The sequence below is a fragment of the Giraffa tippelskirchi genome, chromosome 3 (assembly GCF_054371585.1).
Source record: "Giraffa tippelskirchi isolate mGirTip1 chromosome 3, T2T-mGirTip1v1.2.pri, whole genome shotgun sequence".
In the NCBI taxonomy this organism is placed as follows: Eukaryota; Metazoa; Chordata; class Mammalia; order Artiodactyla; family Giraffidae; genus Giraffa; species Giraffa tippelskirchi.
Genome location: NC_137277.1, coordinates 75,928,857 through 75,943,841, shown reverse-complemented (window position 1 = coordinate 75,943,841; position 14,985 = coordinate 75,928,857). Strand labels below are relative to the sequence as shown.

At 36.7% G+C, this 14,985-nt stretch overlaps 1 protein-coding gene across 15 annotated transcripts in view; it reads left to right on the top strand.

Annotated features, from left to right (window-relative positions):
• Positions 1 to 14,985, top strand: part of NUP35 (nucleoporin 35) — a 100,976-nt gene that overhangs the window by 13,010 nt on the left and 72,981 nt on the right. For all 15 annotated transcript variants that reach the window (XR_014079787.1, XR_014079788.1, XR_014079792.1 and 12 more), the window contains 2 exons: positions 1,586 to 1,713; positions 4,870 to 4,930. Coding sequence is in view for 5 of the 15 variants with exons in the window: in XM_081580959.1 (XP_081437085.1) it covers positions 1,586 to 1,713; positions 4,870 to 4,930 (189 nt within the window). In the remaining 10 variants the exon portion in view is untranslated. The remainder of the gene's footprint in view (positions 1 to 1,585; positions 1,714 to 4,869; positions 4,931 to 14,985) is intronic.

The window sequence follows — 14,985 nt, the reverse complement described above, 5'->3', positions numbered from 1 at the left end:
TAGTCCTATTTCAGAGATGTTAAACTGTGTTTGGGTGGGGGGAGGGGAATATGGTCATTCATCTTCAGCTGGATTCAGTTTAAAAAATTCGTCTTAATATAATAACAGCAAATATTCAGTCAAAAGATGTATAATTTGTAAATTTATAGATACGAATTTGACTTCTAGTCTTAGTGAGTTAAGATTCTCACTCATTGTGTTTTGTGAAAGGACTTACTCCACAAACTGCTTTGCAGTTGCCAGCACAAAATATTGTTATGTAAATGAAACCTCTAATACAGGAGTCTTTTAGCAAACAAATATAAAGATAATTTGGAAATTTTGACCATAAATAGTGAGAGCTACAGAAATGGTTGAATTCCAAATGTGAGCTATTAAGTGTTTTAATAGATGTTTAAATGGAAATTCTTCTTGCTTTAATTGTCCTTAAGGTATTATTGGGCTTCCCAGGTGGCGCTAGTGGTAAAGAACCCACCTGCCAGTGCAGGAGATGTAAGAGACTTGGGTTTGATCTCTGGGTAGGGAAGATCGGGTTGGACACTACTGAAGCAACTTAGCATGCAGGCATGTGAGGTGTTATTTGTGTTAAAGTGGTTTATAATTTTTTTTTTAAAGATTTATCAGGGAGAATTATCATAAGTTATAACTGAAGCGATTCAGTGAGAAACATTATCTCGGACAGATTATTTATTTTTACATATTTCAAGTGTATTATTTTATTGTTGTAGCTACCATATATTAAGTATTTATGAGCCAGGGAGTATCCTAAGCATTTTATATGTTATCCTATTCTTTTATCAATCTTAGAGAGCAGTTGGTAATATCTCTGTTTCTTAAAGGAGTAAACTGAGGCTAAATGCAGTATAGAACTTGCTGGAGCTCGCTGGTTAGTGACCACAGGCGGTTAAAGGTTGGGCCAGTCTTGTTCTATAGCCCGTGCTCTAATACAAATGGCTTTTGCTGTACTGTCTTGGCTCAGACATTAGTCTTACAGAAGGTGTGGGCTGCTCCACTAATTGGCATTGATGATTCTCTGACTTAAGAAGGCCTCTTTGTATCCCCCAAAGTTGGTCCTTTTCCTGTATGTTTATTATGTACTTCAATAAATTTTACTGTGAGAAACATGGAAATTTGACAGTCAAATTCCGCATTAAAATATTATATATTTTCAGGTATATACAAACTGGAGCTGTTTAATATTCTACTTTCAAGTGAGAAATAGGATTAAATTTGGTATTGTTAAGCATTTTGTAGAGAAAACAAAAGTTGTATGCATTCACTAAAAACTAAAATTTCTATATAGTCCTTGTTCTGGAAGCTTTTGTTCAAAGGGAAATCTATGGATCACCAACATTGGCATCACTGGCAGCTTGTTAGAAATTCATAACCTCAGGCTCCATCCCACATGGTCTGAGACAGAACGTGAATTTTAACAAGATGCCCAAGTGACTCTGTGTATTAAGGTTTGAGAAACATTAGGAGACAAGAATTTAAGCCATTATTTTAAAAATATTAAAGGATCTTACCGGATAGATGGAAGATTTCTTTGTTTTCTCCCCTGACTATGTCTTTTGTACATTGTTAGGTGGATCACCACCACAGCCAGTTGTACCAGCTCATAAAGATAAAAGTGGAGCTCCGCCAGTTAGAAGTATATATGACGACATTTCCAGCCCAGGACTTGGATCAACACCTTTAACTTCAAGAAGACAGGTGATATACATATCCTCATTTATGACCATACATACTCATTTCATGTTTTCATGTGGTTATACAGTGAGGATCAGTAATTTGAAATGTTTCCCTGAAGTCTATTTTAGTATAACTCTGTTGCATAGAAATAAGCATTAGGGACAGTTACCATAGAGTCTACTTAGATTGTGTTTATTATGAAATGTGCTTAAAAATGTAATAGAACTCAGGTAATTTCCTTGTATAGGTAATTCTGTGATTTTTAAAGAGGTACCTGTTACACCTGTCCATGCCCTCAGCCTCTTTAACAAACATGTAGAAATGATTATTGTTTAAGTCAGTGATTGTTTAAAAGTTCAATATACATAGTTTTGTGACAGAACAAATGAAGATCCACGGTTTTATCCAGATCTCAGGTACCTTGTGATAACTTGAGGTCATTATTTTTAGGGATGGTTTTATTAGTATAAGACCAATGCCCTTTTAGAGCTGTTCACTGTTTATTTTACTAAAAATGCTTCCTTCTGCATGTTTATGAGCGATGGCCTAGTATGTTCCTGGTGTAGGTGTTCTGATGGTGATGTTAAATTTTGGTTGGTGTGGATGTAGGTGTTCTGCTAGTGTTACTTTCAGTTATGGATTGCAAGGTAGAGATTTTCTGTTTTGATGGGACTGATAGCACAAAAAGTGTCTAATACTTATGAAGTACCTGTAGTGTACATGCCCTGATCTCATGTGTTATTTCATTTAATCCTCACGATATTTCATTTAATCCTCACGATGACTCTGGGATGAATGAATCTCTTATGAGCTTTATCTTATCACTGAGGAAACTAGGACACCAAAAGCCCGAGGCAGCTAGTCTAGTTGAGCCAGATTTTAAACCCAGGTAATGTTGACTCTAGAGCCAGTGTCTATAAGAACAATGTTGTAATACTACTATGATTAATCTTGATTGTCAGTTGAAAGGTAGTATGGGTTTTTCTTTTAAGTAGCAAGTTTAGGAGCTTTTATAGTCAAAAATTTTCTCCTATTACTGTTAATGCTTAGTAGGATACAGAAACAAAGTGTTTCAGCTCAACTGGTAAGTTCATTGTATAAAGATACTTCTGCTATTTGATTTGGAGGAATATTAAAGGCCTGTCTTTAAATCAGATATAGTATATTTATTGGCAAGTTTAAGAAAAGTAGAAAAATCTTTCGGTAAATTTTGATTATAGGCTTGATACACCTGGCCTACTGGGCCTATTTGTCAAGCAAAGCAAAATTAATTCATTGTGCTCAACAGAATGCTTTATCTTACCAACACTTGTACACCTGCCCTTCTGTCCAGTGTAGTAGCTACTAGCCAAGTGTGGCTGTCGACACTTGAAATGTGGCTAGTCCTATAAATTAACTGAGATATTGGTTTGCAGAAGGTTTTAAATCCTTCATTTTAGGTTAGAGGGATTGGTTAACAAAGAAGCCATTCATTACACACACAATAAACAGTTTCAATACTTAGTAAAGGCTTATTTGATTAATTTCGATATACTGCCACTAAGAGAAAAGAAATAGAAACAATAGAGAAAAGTAACTGCATACATATCACCAAATTGGGTCGAAACCTACATCCAGACTTGAATAGTGCTGGGAAGTCCAGAGTAACAGCAGTCTGGAGTCCCTTTTAGGGAAAAGAGTTCTGGGCAGTGTGTCTACTCCACTGGTGAGGTTTTGGGGGACTCCCGCTTATAGTTCCAAGCTGCAAAACAATACCATCATCTGTTTGTGTGCAAAAATGCAGCTCTGGTTTTTAAGTTTTACATTGCTGTTTCTTTTACCTTGTGAATCATAAAACTTCTTAAACCTTGGGAGGCTGGCCAGGCCTCCAGGGGCTCAAGAAATTACAAAAGCCACTCCCTTTCTTATCTAAAGTGCCACTTGATGCTGGTAGCAGTTGTGTGCTTGCTGGCAAGCACATAGTTTGGCATGGTCAGAAGTCAGTCAGAGGCCTGCTCTCCTGCTTCTGAAGCCTGAACAAGACTCCCTCCATTTTATTTATTATTTCCCAAACAGATATACATGCCTACTCTAAAACAATTACTTGTGTGGCTTGTGTTATGTTTGGACAGTATTGTGATAAACTTAATTAAGTCTAGAATATTCTGTTGTATTTTTCTAAAGGTTGATAGGTAAATCTGATATTTAATTTGGTATGAGGACCTCTGGCTTATAAGTTTATGCCACCTTTCATTACTCCTCTGATAATACCTGAAAAGAAAGAGAGTTTATAGTTACTGCTATGTTCAAAATGTTTAAAAATCTTGTGAGCCATAATTTGTAGAGAAAGCTTTTGACTTGAAAGTTTCTAAGAATGTTATTAAAGTCCAAATTAGTTTTACCCTGCGACTTTGGTCAGCCTCTCTCTACTCATAAGTTCTCATTAAGAATTGAACAATGAATTTGTATCCCCCTTTAATAATATCTGGACATTTGGTCTGGTTGCTGGGTAATAACCAGATTTTAGATTTTCTTAGTTTAATCAGAATCTGTTAAAAAAAAATTTCTCTCCGTTTACTTCTAGAGAAAGAGTCTTTCTCATTCTTGATTAGCTATTATTGTTTTCTATTTTGTTTATAGAAAGATTTTTTAACTACTTGAATCTTTAATTTTCTCAGATTTAAAGGAACTAGTTTTTGTTACTTTTTACTAGTAGAGGCAGAGATATGCTGTTGTTTACTGTGTAGACTGATTTGAATCTACACTATTTCATGGTTTGTAAATATCAATTTAGAAATACAATTTTGCCAACTTTCTGTTTTTCAGTGTGAACTTGGATGATTTGAAGAATCACCATTATCTGTTATTTCAAATACTGTATTTTAGGTACTAAAAACAAATAGCACTGTTACTGTTAATAAAAATAGTGTCTTCTTACCTAGTGCAGCTTTTCTTATTTTAAACATTATAATATGCTAACGAGCCTGCCTTTTTAGATTAGTAGTGTTCAACTTAGAAAAAAACAACAAAACAAGCAAACTTAGAAAGTACTCTTCAATTGTGAGCTAATAAGAGGCATTTCCAGTACCTGGTAGACATTCAGTTGTCTGTTGAATGAAGTTCTTCAACATTTATTGTGTTTATTTTATGGTTAGAACTTTGCATTTGACCTGAACACTTTCTTCTGTTTTCGCGTAGGCAAACATTTCAGTAATGCAGAGTCCTCTCGTTGGAGTTGTGACAACTACTCCTGGAACAGGTAGGCAATGCCTTTCAATACCAGTGACAGTTTTTTACTCTTTGAATGAAAATAGTAAGACCTTTGTTGGTAATTGCCAAAATTTTGTCTTTTATTTTTCAAACCTGAAGACTTTCTCGAATGTCAGTAACTTTCTTTAGGAAGGAAATATTTATATATTGGTTCTTTTCTGAACTTACAGATAAGGTTATGATATTCTACTGAAAAGCGTTAAGAATATATATATTTGTGTCTCCTGAACTGTTAAAACTGTAATTAAAAAAAAAAGTTGCAATTGAGAATTAGAATGCAGAGACTGAATAATAAAGATGTTTTGAGAGATATTAATAAAGATGTTTTGAGAGATATTAATGCATAGCTGTAAATCTGAATGTTATTGACTACAAACAGCCATTGATTATATCTCGTTTTTCTTTAAGACTAATGGTATTTCTGTCACTGTCAGCAGCATCATAAGCACAGCTTTTCCAACATATTTATGTATTTATATTTATAATCTATCAAATGTTCATTCAGCAAATACTTGGCATACAACCATGTACCAGGCCCTGGGAAACTGAAAAAAATAGATAATCTTTGTCTTTATGGAGCTTACATTTACTTATGAAATTTACATTTATAAGTAAAGTGACTAGTATGTTTGAAGGTAATATATTTTGTGGAGGAAAATTAAGCAGCAAAGGAAAGTAGAAAATAAGGGCTTATATAAGTAAGATAGTGTATTAGTTTTCTTTTGCTGCCGTAACATATTACCATAAACTTAAAAGTGGTTTAAACAATTCAGTGTATTATTTTTACAGTTCTGGAGGTGAGAAATCTGAAGTGGGTCTCAGTGGGCATTGGTAGCCCATGTTAATTTATGGAGGCTCTGGGAAAGAATCTGTTTTCTGCCTGTTCCATCTTCTAGAGGCTGCCCACATTTCTTTCTGGTCCTCTTCCTCTATCTTTAGAGCCAGCAGCATTGTATCTTTCTGATCATTCTTCTTCATGTCAAGTCTTGCTCTTTCTCTTTTAAGGACCCTGGTGAATACTTCCAGTCCTTCTGGATAGTCAGGATAATCTCCCTATTTTAATGTCATCTGATTAGCAATATTAACATCTGCAATCCTAATTCTCCTTTACCATGTAATGTAGATTCCTAGGTTTTAGGGATAAGGACATGGACATCTGGGGTGGGAGGGCGTTATTCTGCTTGCTACAAATAGTTATGGAAAACTAACATTTGCTCAAAAATGTTTAGGGAAAGTTTTCTAAACGGGAAGAAGCAAGTACAAAGGCACTGAGGTGGGATTGTGTCTGGAGTGTTCAAATATGTGTCAAGAAGTTAGTGTGAAATGGAGTGAGGGAGGGGGTGAATAATAGGAGATGAGGCCAGAGAGGTAATGGGGGTTATTGTATTAATGGTAGTTGGTCTTTACCCAGTAAAGGTAGAAAAAAATAGGGCAAGACTGCCCCTGTGATGTGAATAGACTTTGGAGAAAGGGACAGGGTGGAAGCAAGGAGATCAGATAGTTGGCTACTACCTTAACTTACGTGAGAGATGGTGGTGGCTTAGACATGAAACAGGACAGGAAAGGAGGAAAAGAGAAGCAACAGCAAAAACAGATGAAATGAAAGAAGCAGTAGCAAGACAGTAGATTTAAATGAACCGAATGGACAATTATATAAATGAAATGTGCAAACACTCCTCTTTAAAGGCAAAATGGATGACAAAAATAATACCCAATGACAAACAGATCTTTTTATCCTCCAAATCTTGATTTTTTCAAGCAGTGTGAGAGCCAACACTGGCAATGTTCTTCAAAGTATAGATTTCTACTACTGGTTTGTTCAATGCTGTTTCTATCATGTTCCTCAAATTTCTTCCAGCCTCCACCCACTGCCCTAGTCTAACGGTATGTCCACACTTACAGGTATTATAGCAGCATTCTACTTGGTACCAAAATCTGTATTTTAAAAAAATTTTTGCTTTAACAAATTATCACAAACTTAATGTCTTAAAACAACACACATTTATTATCTCATAGTTTCTATGGTCAGATGTCTCAGGCAGAGCTTGATTCTTTAGAGCTCAGATGTTAGCAGGGCTCTGTTCTTTTCTGGAAACTATGGATGAATCTGCGTCCAGGTCATTGGCCAAATTCAGTTGCATTCAGTTGTAGGACTGAGGTCTCTGTTTCTTTACTGGCTGTCGTCATAGGTTGTTTTCAGTGTCTAGATGCTGCCCTCATTCTTTGGCTTCTGGTTTTCTTTCTGTCTTCAAAAACAGCAATGGCAGATCAAGTCTTTTTATATGCTTTGAGTCTTTCTGACCTCTCTGTTCTCTTGTAGTTCTGATTTGACTTTTCTGCTATCTGCTGCTGTTAAGGGATCATTTGATTCCTTTGGCTCACTGCAGTAGTCCAGGGTAGTTCTTTATTTTAAGATCAACTGATAAATAACCTAATTCTATCTGTAAAATCCCTTCACAGCAATACTTAGATTAGAGTTTGGTTGAATTACCAATCAATCAAACTGGGGGACAGAAACTTTGAGGTAATGTCTTTAGATTTCTGTGTACCACGTATCATGGTGAAAAATCTAGGATGTCACCTCTGTTTCAGTTATACACTTGAGGTGAAATGTTCTAGGGGAATTAGTTCAGGTTTTAGCCATCTTAATCTGATCAAACAAATAGGTGACAGTGCTTTGTTGTGTGATAATACCTTGCTACTTGACTGTTTGCTATAATAGTGACTGTTTGGCTGAGTCAGTAAGTGACTCCAGAGACATTGGAAATGCAAAAGCATGTAATTTAAGTAATGTGTTATGTGTTTTAAAGCATTTCTTAGTTGTCTAAAAAGTATACATTATAATATTCTTATTGCTGTCAAGTAGAAGAGTACAGGGTTAAAGCTAATTAAACTTCCTTTTGTTAATCTATTTTTTCTGATACTGTAACTTCGATGAGGTTCTTGTAATTTTAGAAATCATATGTGAAAATATAAAAACTGTGATAGGAGAATATCCCTGTCATAAAATTGGCCACTGGGAGCCACTGCTGCTTCTCCTTTGAGTTTAAAGAATTTATATATAGAAAGTCTTAATGGGACATAAGTGAAAAAGAATGCTTTTTCTTGAAGAAGAATACTTTTCAAAACATGTAGGCATGAGGACTATGATGCATGGTTGATACTAAATAAGAAATTGAAAAAAAAGTTGAGAAAATTGAGGGAGAACACGTAGACTTTTCGTTTTTTAAACTCTCACATTTAATGTTAAATAAATGAAAACTTCTATAATTTGTAAATTTTAACTTTCGGAGGTTGACAGCTTTTATTTATTTATCCCCCCTCCAAGCATTTATTTATTTATTTATTTCTAAATAAATTTATTTATTTTAGTTGGGGGCTAATTACTTTACAATATTGTAGTGGTTTTTGCCATACATTGACATGAATCAGCCGTGGGTTTACATGTGTTCCCCATCCTGAACTCCCCTCCCACCTCCCTCCCCATCCCATCCCTCTGGGCCATCCCATTGCCCCAGCCCTGAGCATTTGTCTCATGCATCGAACCTGGAATGGTGTTCTGTTTCACATATGATAATATACATGTTTCAATGCTATTGTCCCAGAACGTCCCACCCTCACCTTCTCCCTCAGAGTCCATAAGACTGTTCTATGCATCTGTGTCTCTTATTCTGTCTCGCATATAGGGTTATCGTTACCATCTTTCAAATTCCATATATATGCATTAGTATACTGTATTGTTGTTTTTCTTTCTGGCTTACTTCACTCTGTATAATGGGCTCCAGTTTCATCCATCTCAATAGAACCGATTCAAATGTATTTTTTTTTAATGGCTGAGTAATATTCCATTGTGTATATGTACCACAGCTTCCTTATCCATTTGGGTTGACAGCTTTTATAAAGAGACATCACAGGACTTACTGGTATGAATTGCTGTTTTATGCTGAGGTCTTTGTATCCATGAGTTTGAGCAAGCTCTGGAAGTTGGTGATGGACAGGGAAGCTTGGCGTGCTACAGTCCACGAGGTCGCAAAGAGTCGGACACGACTGAGCGACCGAACTGAACTTGTATCCAATAAGGAGATTTTGGTTAGTTTTCAGTTCTATAACTCAAGTTAAAAATCTCTTTTAAAATCTTATTTCTGGTGCAGGAAAACCTTGGTCATATAACAAAGTAGGTAATCAAGATTAAAGAATTTCAGAAACTTTTCAACCATTATTGTCTCTGGTAAAGAATACTGAATGTTTGCCCTATCTTTCCCCATCCTCACTGATCAGTTTTCTTCTGCTATTTAAGTATTCCTCTATTTTTCATCCTGTTTTTAATCAAAATTATTTTTTCTTGAGAAGTTCTTTCATTTACTTGTCAACTCTCCCAAGTAGTATAGCATTTACATGTACTGAGCTAGAATCCTTATTTGTGTTAGCATATTGTTATCAGGTTAAGTATGATGTTTAAATTATAGCCATTTCTGGCTGCTTTTGTTGATGCCAGGGACTCAGAATTCTAATAGTGTTACCAGAAGAGCAGATAAAGGACTGATTTTTCTGTGTGCAACTTTTCCCTGACACTTCTTTTTCTTATCTGGGTTAGCTGTTCCTTGTATGTGTGCCTATAGAACTCTCTCTGCTAGGCTCTTACCTTTCGCCATTCCTGGGTTATGATCTTTAGAACAGAGATTCCTTCTATGTATCTTCATTGTTTACCTATCACAGAGCTGGGTATAAAGGGACATCAGTAAATGTTGGTTGACTGAATGGATTGATGGATGTAAGTTGTAGTGAGTTGAATGGTCACCCCCAAAATGACATGTTCACGTTCTAACTCCTGGAACACTGAGTACTGCCTTTTGTGGCCAAAACACATTAACTTAAGGATCTTGAGAGGGGTATCTCTCAAGGAGAGTGGACAGTTAAGGAGAGAGGAAAAGAGGGGAAGATAATCCTGGTAATTACCTGGATGCAAGTGCACCCTAAATCCAATCACAAGTGTTCTTAGAGGCACAGAGAAATTTGGCACAGACAGGAGAGAGATACAGAGGAGAAGGTGATATGAAGTGAGGCAAACGTTGAAGTGTTGTAGCATGAAACTAAACAAATTTTGGTGATTAATTTTGAAAAGTTAATGCCACAAGAAATACCCAGGAGTTGTGAATATGTTACATTACATGGTAAAGAGAAATTAAGGATGCTATGGAATTAAGATTGCTAATTATCTCATCTTACACAAGAAGATTATGCTGGACTAATAGAGTGAACTCAACAGAATCACAAAGGTCCTTAAATGGTGAGGACCTTTGTGTTCTCTAACACAAAAGTCACCAGGGTCTCTGGAAGCTACAGGAGCCAGCAAGCAAGGAATTCTTTGACTGCTGGCTTTCAGGAAGTATTAGACTCTGCTGAAACTTGTTCTTGGACTTCTGGTTTCCAGAACTGTGGGAGAATAAATTTCTGCTGTTATAAGCCACTCAGTTTGTGGTAGTTTGTTACAGCAGACAGAGGAAACTCCTATATGTATATAGTGTTTTGAGGCAGTGACATCCTAACCCCAGATGATGATTGGAATATTTGTGTCCAACTTGGCGTGGCATGGTTTTTCTTTAATATACTGAGTAAACATTAGCCTTAATCTAGATTATATTAGTTTCTTATTGCTGCTGACACAGATTATCACAGATTACAGTGGTTTCAAACAACTCATTTATTATTTTAAAATTCTGGAAGTCAGAAGTCTGGAATGGGTCTCAGTGGGCTAAAATCAGAGTATTAGTAGAACTCCATTCTTTTGTGGAGGCTCTAGAGGAGAATCTTGTTTTCTTCTCCTCTTTTCCAGCTTTTAGAACTGCTCATATTTCTTGGTTCATGCATTCTTACCAACTTCAAAGCCTGCAATGGTTAGTTGAGCCTTTATTTCACATCATTTGTTTCCCCTTGCTATTTAAGGACCTTTGTGATTCTGTTGGGTTCACTCTATTAGTCCAGCATAATCTTCTTGTGTAAAATGAGATGATTAGCAATCTTAATTCCATAGAATCCTTAATTTCTCTTTACCATGTGATGTAATATATTCACGACTCCTGGGTATTAGGACATAGACATCTTTGGGGGACCATTTTTCTGCCTGTGGCATTAACTTTTTAAAATTAATCACTAAAATTTATTTAGTTTCATGCAAAACTAGCCACAGTACCATTGATTGGTCTCTAATTTTAGTGGGATAATATTGTATGTTTTAGTCAAAGTAATAATTGCAAATTGTTTAAAAATAGCACATAGTACTTAAATGCAGTACTGTAATGAAATGCTGCAGTCTTTAGCTTTATTCCTCCAGAACTAGCCAGTCCATATCTTAGAGGCTATTCCTTTTGGAATTTATCTTCCCTTACCTGAATGAGTTGCTGTATTAGCTTTCTGTTGTCACTGTGACATATCACCGCAAGTTCAGTGACTTAAAACAGCTTGTATTTATTTTCTTATAGTTCTAGAAGTCAGAAGTCCAAAATCAGTTTCATTGAGCCACAGTCAAGGTGTTGGTAAGACTGGTTACCTTCTGGAGGCCCTAGAGAGGATCCATTCCCCTGCTTTTTGGTTTTGTTTTTTCCAGTTTCTAGTGGTTAACTATATTCTTTGGTTTGTGGTCCGTTCTTTCAACTTAAAAGTATACTGTATCACTCCAGTCTCTTTCCATCATCACATCGCATCTCTTGTAAGGACACTAGTGGATGTATTGGGGGTCCACCTGAATAATCCTCAATAGTCTTCCCATATCAGGATCCTTAACATAAATGCATAATCTCTTTTGCTATGTAAAGTAACATTCCCAGGTTCTGGGGATTAGGATGTAGCCATCTTGGAGGGCCATTTCTTAGTCAGCTGTATGTAATTATATTGCTAATTCTTGATTTTCATTTTTAAAATTTCTATATCTATCTTAAGGTAATTGAAGATAATTATCTTATCTCCCCTGCATTATCTGAATATAATTGAAATATATCAAACTTTATTCCTTTGTCAGTGTTTTATATTACTATGATTATGTAAGTGCTATTTAGTGTTGCATCAAGTAGTATATTATAATTTATTCTTCCTGTAAAATTTTAATTTTTCTTTAGTTAATAATTGTTTCTTTTTTCCATTTGTCTAATTTTCTATGTGCCATTTGCTTCCTTTAAGCAAATGTTCTGCTGCTATGTCTTTTTAAAAATGCTCATAGTTTCATTTTTGTTTGTTTTGTTTTAAACTGAGAACTTCTCATTCTCAGCTTCTCTTCTGGCTGTTTCCTGTATCAGCATGATGTACAGCTCTTATCTCAGGATTTGCCTTAGCAAGTTTCTAGAGTTGATCTGTTTTTCCTAGTTAACGTGTTTTCTTAGTTTATTTTCTCATTTTGGTGAAGGACATACTTGAGTACCTTTCTAGGAAAACTTACATGGGAAATAAAATTTAAGACCTTGAGTTTGAAATGCGTTTTATCCTCCTTATAGTGGGTTGCTTGTTTGGCAAAGTATAGAGTTGTAGATTGGAATTTTGAAGGCATCATTCCTTTGTCTTTTGGCTTCCAGTGTTCTGCAGAAGTCATAGGCAGGGATGGTTCCTAAGTTTCTGTAAGGGCTTGGTTTCAAAAAAGGTAAGATCTCTGTAGTGTTAGTGTTTTCAGTTTCACAAATCTGCCTTGGTCTGGGACTTTATTTTTCTGGGGAATTGGTGGATCCTTTAAATCGAGACACTTACCCTGGGTTTTGGCAAACTTCCTTGTATTTGATAATAGCTTTCCCACTATTTTCTGTGTTCTCTCTCTCTATGGAATTCCTTCTGTTTGTGAATGCTGCAGAGATTTCTAAATTTCTACTTTTTCTGTGTTAGAGTGTCTTTTATATCTGTATTCTACTTTCTGAAAGATGTACATAATCTCAATTGCCAGTGCATCTAATAATTGATTTTGATATTTTAATATTCAATGATCTTTTTTGCTGCTGTTCTCTTAAAGTATTTAACATGTAGCATCCTGTCTTGTTTCATGGTTAAAATAACTTAACAGTGAAGTTCACATTGGACTTTTATTCCTGTTCATACCGTTTTTTTCCTTCTAGATCTTTTTTTCTTGCTCTCTCTCTCTTTTTTTTAATCTCTTCTGCCTTTTCTTAGTGAAGGCATAAATATTAAATGAGGTGCTAAATAGCTACTTGGAGTCTGTGTGTGTGTGTGTGTGTGTGTGTGTGTGTGTTGACAATGGTGGGAAGGGAGAAATTAGTGGAGAGAGGTTATTCTGTCTCTTTTTGGGCTTTGCTCTAGGAGCATTGGACAGTTAGATAAATTTTTGTTGGAAAAATCGCTGATTTCAGCAGGACCTATAGGTCCTTTCTCTTACATTTCCCAAAGAAAAATTCTTTAATATTCAGTATTAATGTAAGCTGCTGTTCTGAATGTAGAAAGGGAGAAGTCTTCTTTTCAATATGCATATTTTCACTAAGTCTCTTACATAGTTATTCTCCACTGTGTCTGGGACCCACTGAGTCCTGAGCTATTGACGTTTCTTTTCCTTGAGGACTAACACCTTGGTTTTTCGGGAGTGGAGTAGCTGCACAAGATGAGGAAGGGCTTGCCTTTTCATCCCTTATTATATACTCTCTTAAACTAGTTTTCCTTGATTTCAACCAGGAGTCTGTTTCACACCTTCTGTGGTCTCCAAAACTTTCGACTTTCCAGAATGATTGTTATTAGGTGCCTGACAAGGGCTGGAGGTGAATACTGGTGTTCAATTCATCGTACTATTTTGGATATTGTTTTATTCATCCGGGTACAATGTGTTTGTCAACCTACAAGTCTGAGCATACAGTCCCTGCAAGACTGCTCTATCTTCAGATGCCGTCTGTAAGATTAGGGGTCCCCAGGGCCACTTTCATTTCAGACTTGCTGACTGCAAATTCAGGCTTTCCCAAGCCCACTCTGCTGCTGCTGCTAAGTCGCTTCAGTCGTGTCTGACTCTGTGCGACCCCATAGATGGCAGCCCACCAGGCTCCTCCGTCCATGAGATTTTCCAGGCAAGAGTACTGGAGGGGGTGCCATTGCCTTCTCCAGTGCACGAAAGTGAAAAGTGAAAGTGAAGTCGCTCAGTTGTGTCCGATTCTTCGCGACCCCATGGATTGCAGCCTACCAGGCTCCTCCGCCCATGAGATTTTCCAGGCAAGAGTACTGGAGTGGGGTTCCATTGCCTTCTTAAGGTCTAATAATTGACTAAACAGATTGGGGATCCACTGAAAGTGCAATGCTTACAGTTGGTTTATTATAGAAAAGATACAGATTAGAACCTTCTAAAGATAAAGAGAGATACGTAGACTGAAGTCTGGGACTATTCCAAACAAGAACTGTGACATGTTATCCTCCTGGCATTAACATATGGCACTATGCACAGAATATTGGCAAGTAGGGAAGCTCACGGAGCCTCCATGCCTTGAGTTTTCATTACATAAAAATGATTGCATCATTGATCAAGTGGCTAAACTCAGTCTCCATCCCTTCTTCTGCCTAGAGGTGACCTTTTTTAATAACATGGATGGTCTTTATGGGTGGTTATTATGGCATGACCTACTTCACTAGGAGTCACCTTGTTAGCATGAACTGTCAGGTTCACTTGAGGTTGAGGGGCTTGCCGCAGAGAACAAAAACACTCTCCTGGCTGAGGGAATTCCTAGGGTGTAGGGGTTATCTCCCAGAAACCTGAAAAGGCCAACCATCTCTTTGGACTGAGACCAAATTCTTTTTTATACATTGTGTTACATTGTTTCATGCTGAGAAGGTAACAGCACTGCCAGGAGCCTCTTTTTCTCCCAAGTTTCATATGCCATGTATCTATTTAAAATTTCCCACTCCTTCTGTCTCTTAATTTCATTTAGGTTAGTGGTCTACTTTGAAATCGGAGAAGGCAAGCACCCCACTCCAGTACTCTTGCCTGGAAAATCCCATGGACGGAGGAGCCTGGTAGGCTACAGTCCATGGGGTCGCTAAGAGTCAGACACGACTGAGCGACTTCACTTTCATTTTTCC